This window comes from Melanaphis sacchari, unplaced genomic scaffold (genome assembly GCF_002803265.2).
Source record: "Melanaphis sacchari strain LSU unplaced genomic scaffold, SCAv2.0 Contig122_pilon_pilon, whole genome shotgun sequence".
Lineage (NCBI taxonomy): Eukaryota > Metazoa > Arthropoda > Insecta > Hemiptera > Aphididae > Melanaphis > Melanaphis sacchari.
The window spans coordinates 539677-546286 of record NW_020270484.1 but is presented as its reverse complement, the minus strand read 5'-3'; the positions used below and the strand labels follow the sequence as shown (position 1 = coordinate 546286).

General features: G+C 31.1%; 1 protein-coding gene across 1 annotated transcript; it reads left to right on the top strand.

The window, feature by feature from the left end:
* Positions 1–1718: 1718 nt before the first annotated feature.
* On the top strand, positions 1719–2111 carry LOC112590925 (histone H2B-like). The gene has a single exon (XM_025334541.1). The coding sequence runs from the start codon at positions 1731–1733 to the stop codon at positions 2109–2111; it is 381 nt and encodes a 126-aa protein (XP_025190326.1). The 5' UTR covers positions 1719–1730.
* The last annotated feature ends 4499 nt before the right edge of the window (positions 2112–6610 follow it).

The following is a 6610-nucleotide window of genomic DNA, read 5'->3' as shown; positions in this document are numbered from 1 at the left end:
AACATAACGGTGCGAAACAGTAAAACGGCAAAAAAAGAAAATCGTGCCCGGTACAGTGTTCCGCCTGAACCTTGCATAAATCGTATGATAATTAAAATCGATACGAAATACCGATAACGAGAATTATTGACGTTTAACGACTAAAAAGGGCTGTAACAAGGATTTACGTTTACTTGGCGAATATTATTATTATGTTCATAGGTTCAAGGATTTAAGCATAACACGAAAGCTTCAAGGTATTGAAATAAACTTTAAAGTAAATCAACTGAAATTGTTTGATTTATTATGGACTTTATCATGCGTAGACGATTATTATTTACATAACCCATAATATCGTGTATATTATTGTGAAATCAGATAGTGTTTTATGTAACTATATAATATAGATATTGAGTTTAAAAAGTGCAAATATAATATTATGTTTTATTTACTAAATTATATGTATAATATAAAGATTTTGGAACTTTAAAAGTAGAATTAATTGCGTGAAAAATACGTAGTTCGTGTAGATAGTAATAACTATGTGAAGTGAAAATAATTTTCAATTTGTTAATAATTGTAGGATTGATTAATTTTCAGTGGTCGTATTTTTATATGTATAAGGTTAAAATAATATTATCTGAATTTTCGGATCATTGGTCGAAGAAAAATCTTATGGAATCAATCCTTTAATAGATTTTAAATACGATCGAGTATTTAATTATTTTTATAAATCAATTTTATTTTCTATTTGTCTGATCAAAAGTTATACAATTTGATCTAGAGCAAAATTTTTAGTAATACGATTGAAAATAATTTTTTTAGTTATAACACTCATAACTTATTAAATAAATATGTTAAATTATTATTAACGAAAACGGTTTTAATTATAGAGTTTAAATCTTAAATAATATATTTTGATGAATTATGATTTTTAATTATTTTTTTAATTTATTAATTAATTTTTGTCATATTAAAGCAATTTTATACTATGCGGTTTAAAATTGTAAACCATTTAGTACGAAGAGAAGTATTTATCTTTCCTGAGTTAATTTTAAATTTAAAGATTGTTAATTTTTAGTGTATTTATTTCAAATATTCATAGAAATTGGAAACTTTATATAAAATATTAAAGTTGTAATACCCCTAAATGGAATTTTTAAATTAATAGTTAAAATAAGAATTAAGCATGCTACTCGTGAATATGACGAACCATTTGGATGTTCTTTGGTAAGAATATAGATGGTACTCAAATGGTGTCTTCGAACAAACCTACCAAATAAGCTTTCCAATATCTTATATCAATGCTATTGAGTTAATGCATCTTCAATAGTTTCAAATGTTCATTACGAGGTTTATTATTTTATAGTTTATACGATATTTTGATAAACTTCTAGAGTAACTATTAAAGTTCAACAATTATACAAGATTCATTTAAATATATTACAAAATAACAATATTGAACATATCTAATATTTCAAATAATATGAAATAATAATAATACATTTTGTAATTGAAAATGCTGTTTTTTATTAGTATTATTTTGAAATATATTTATAAAGAAACTACTTTTTTTTATTAAAATAAATCGTAGGTTAATGTAGTTTATACAGCCATAGTAACACTATTTAAACCAATAAACAAACGAATTGTATTTAATTTTGTTATATCCACCATTAAGTTATTATTCTGTATTTTGAAGAATATTTTCTACACTATTCTATCAATATTCAACTATAACGCTTTTTACAATGGCTCCAAAAGGTAAATCCGCGAGTAAAGCGATGAAGAAAGCGTCCGGTAAGGTACAAAAGAACATCTTCAAGTCCGATAAGAAGTGTAAGCCGAAGAGGGAGGGATCGTATTCTATCTACATCTACAAAGTGTTGAAACAAGTACACCCCGAAATCGGCATCTCCTCAAAGGCTATGAGCATCATGAATAACTTTATCAATGACATTTTTGAACAGATCGCAGCCGAATCTAGTCGCCTTGCTCACTACAACAAGCGTTCGACCATTATCAGTCGGGAAATTCAAACTGCCGTACGAATTTTGTTGCCCGGAGAATTAGCTAAGCATGCTATTAATGAAGGTATAAAGGCCGTCATAAAATACACAGGTTTCAAATAAGCGTTTCATTTGGTTTGCTGCTGCTTCGCATTTGAAAAAATGGGCCTTTTCAGAGTCACCAAAACGATTGTAAATTATTATATTAATAAATTAAATAATACTTGTTCAATAATACGTATATTATTTAAATAATAAATATTATTTATTATATACACATACAAAATCCGTCATTTTTATAAACTGCGATGTGACTAATAAGGTAAAGGTAGAATTACGAATTTATAGTAAATTAATTAGTTAATCGATTATTAAGATAATACTAATGCCATGTGTAGTCATCTAACTTTTATTTATGTGTTTTGTTTAAATTAAATTTGCTGTACTCGTTCAAAAGGTGTTGTTCGATATTTTATGTCGTTTTATTTGAAAGTACCGATGGTAAGTGATTGTCAAACTTTATACATCGCAACATACAACTCACAGTAAAAGTTTATAGTTTAAGTTTAAAGTTATAAAAGGATAAATTGATTATTTATTTATTCTATTCACTTATTGTTTCTCTTATTGATTTGTTAATCAAAACAAATGCAGTTTCGTTTTGAGTTTATTCTTACGATTCCAACTTGTAGACCGCCTATTTTGTTTTGGGGTAAAATATTGTGGTTTCACGATTTATACATACGTCACATTACACTATTATGTGTCCATACAAGAAATTGGATCAACCCACCAGGCTATAGTAGGTATTAAAATACTTAAATACATGTTTACAACATATGAGTAGTGACTTCTCTACCTTTTTTTTTTTATAGCTATCGTGCGTAACTGAAGTCTTTAGTTCGAATAAGAATTGACCTGAAGGGGCGTCATTATAGTTAATACAGAGGGTCGTAAAACTAAAACCGAGAGGATAGCAATGTTTATACCTTTTTAGCGTCTCTGTGCTGTAGATAACACTCTAATTTTAGAACGTTTGTATATTATACCCTCTTAATAATTTGAAATTATATTTATGTATGTTAATAATTCCTATCCCTAATCGTAATTAATGTATACATTATTCAAAAAATTATTTTTATGGGTTATTTATGTATGACTTCAGTGCACAACGCAATACGATCTTCAGGTATACCCTGTGATGTGATCTTTATGCAATATTTCTTTTCAAACGTTGATTTCGTTTCATTCTTTGTGTACCTGTAATTTGATGGGTTTGGGGATAGCACTCTATAACTCGAACGCAATAAAAAGCAAAGTCGACAGTTTGCACGTGATTCGATTTTTTTTTCTCTGTTCGCCTCATTCTTAATCGATTCCTTTTTTCCTTTTGGGAGCAGCGTGAGTATGTTTGTGCTCTATTGACATCATTAATGGTCACCCGAACAATAATAAACCCACGTTCGGGGCAGACAGGCTCCAGGGAAAGACGTTGAACAAAAAAATAATAATAAATGTATAAGCAAAATAAAATAACATTGGCGTCACCCCGACCGCGATCACATTATCCTGCGCGTATACCTTGGCACAACTGCAGTGAACATACGAAAGGAGACGCGCGGGTATTGGCGTCTCGTCTGCGCCTTTCCTAATTTTTTTTTCGATTTTTTTGTATTATATATCATTATTATTATTATTATTATTATTATTATTACTATTGTCATTGTTGTTTTTTTAGTTTAGTCGTTAAAAATAATTACTCATCTTTCTTTTGTCTTAATTGCTACAGATCGATGGGGTGCTTAGATATATATTTCAAGCGAGTACGTATTCAAATATGCCGATTTTACTTATACCTATATATAATACAACTGCACCGGTGTTATAAGTTGCGACAGCTGTTGTTCTGATGATGAGGACGATATACCACCGTCGTCGATACGATTGAAAAAACAAAAAAACTAACCAACAATTGTACACATACATACACACACTCACACACAGTATTAATGGTACTTCATATTTATGTATGTATCAGCTTTACATACGGAAATACGGAATGCACACTCGCGTGGTGAAATTGTCTAGAAAATTATGTTCGGTGTACGATTATATTATTGTGAAGGCGCGCACCCCGCTGGCGGGACTTACGATTTCGTGTACACGTATAGGGATATATTGATTGTGATGACGGTATCGATTTAGAATAGTCGCGGAAAAAACAGACACACACGTCGAAATCGTGAGAAAAAAATGGTCCCGACTTCACCGCTTAATGAGATGAACGCGTTAACGACCATCTATTGATTTAATGCACGCTCGTGTGTGTGTGTGTGTGTGTGTATGATATGTGTCAGTTATGTAAATATTATGTATACGCTTGTGCCGTCGAGACGACGATGACATTTTTTTGGCGCGCTTTTTAAAACGCGATTGTTTGCGCGGGGGGCATTTGCATAATGAAACAATAAGCGTTTCCGCGGCGAGGGGGTGAACCGCGTGTTAGATGGGTACCTATACAATAATCATAATAGTAATAACGATAATAATTATTATGAATTATAATAATAGCAGTACATAGGTATAGGCGTGCTGTATGATAATGCTCACTGCGCGTACGTAATATTATAATGCGATGCAGTCGATGCACCGTGCGAACTTTTGACTTGTAGCCGCGGTCGGTTTCGGCATATTATATGTAGGACGCGATACTCACGACGATTGATGATCTGCGAAGCGCGAGGGGGCACGGCACAGTACGCGTTCGACGCATGCTACAAAGGGATATAGGTACCTATGTGTATATGATGAGAATCCATTAGCGCCGAGTGCGTTTTGATGAACCGCAATCGTCGTGGACGGTTTATTTATGATTATGATTATGATTATTATTATTATTGTACGACCGATAAAGATTATTATTCTTTTGTGACTGTTTTTTATGTTTATTTGAATTTTTTCTAACCAAAAGATAATATTATAGAGATGCGCCATCACAATATAAACGTTATTGTTTTCGATAAGTGTTTCGGTGATGTTGATGTCACACACTCGAATCTTTTGATAAATAATAAATAAATAAATATACGAGTATGTTCGGCCGTAACACGATAACTGAAAGACACTCGCCGTAGTTGTGTTACAGAATTTTGGTTGTTCCTATATATTATATTTATATTATGTTTATTATTTTAATTATTATGTGTTGTCGTTCAGTATACGAAAGTATACGCTGTAAGCGGTGTGCATAGGACCGAAATCGGAAGGAAAATATCGTCCAAACGTTTTTCGATTTAATTTTAAACCTTGACTGGAATACGAAATTATACAGAACCACGAGCGCGTCGATAAATATAGGTACATAATAACATACTGTTGCGCGCAAATAAACTGGTTTCGCTGTCGCAAACTCAATTTGCAAGATAATAGTAAGCGTTATAGTAAAAAATTTCGCTTAGGACGATAGCTGTGTCCTGTGATAATGTAAAACTATATGCAGACACGTTCTCTCGTATTTTTTAGTGGCCGCTAAAAAAAAAAGACTTCGATATTTTCTATTATTTTTAACATTCGAGTTTATGAGTTTATAATCATATGGTTATAGCGCCTGCCCTAAGGGGACACGCGTATTGATTTTACATCACTTATTGTGCTAGTGTGCTACATTAGAGCATATAATGTAATCAACTTCAATCGTTATTATTACTGTGAAATGCATCGTAATCGTCGGCGACGGACGAAAAACTGATTTTTAATCGGACATGCTCTTTTAATAAAAATACTATAGGCACACACACTTCTGATGACGTAATTATTCATCACAATAAAATATTTAAAAAAAAATAATGTTTATTAAAATAAGCCTCGGCTTTTTGGGGCCATTGACTGACAATAATTTTTTTCCAGTTAAAACAATGTGATATTAATGACTTTTAAGGTTTTGCGTACAGGTTATATTTGTATTACAACAATAAGCTATCTTATTAATTAGTTTTTTTTGATTTATCGTTTGATTCATTTTTTATTAGTAATTAGTGGAGAAACTCGGGAATATTATTATAATATTATTTGAGTTTTAAAACGAAATCAAACATCGAAAATATATACCATGATCATAATGATATTATTATTATTATTATTATTTTTGTTATTATACGAGTTGTGTGCGCGTAAAAATACCAATAGGTACTGATTTATATGTTTTAAAACAAAAGACATCGCATTATGCAAATCGGTGGTTATAATATGTGTATCGTATATTGTCAATACATATATATGTACACAATAATATGTTACTAACGTTATATCGGGTTATTGCATGTGTGTATCGATAACGCGTATGGGTATATACCAAATCTACATCATTATAATATTAACTCACACGACAGCACCGTCATTATACATGTCCCATCATGTCAAAATGTTAAATAAGAGAAAAAAATAATTGTCACTTATAATAAGTATTATGTATATTATCGTTATTAACGAAATTGGCAACAATTTAGACAAAACGATTGGAAAAACGCGTCCGTCATTTGTGGACTTATCGTAAATCTCGGTGGGAAACGTTTACGTGAGAATCAAACGACTGACTACCAGTGGCTATATAATGGGTATAATGG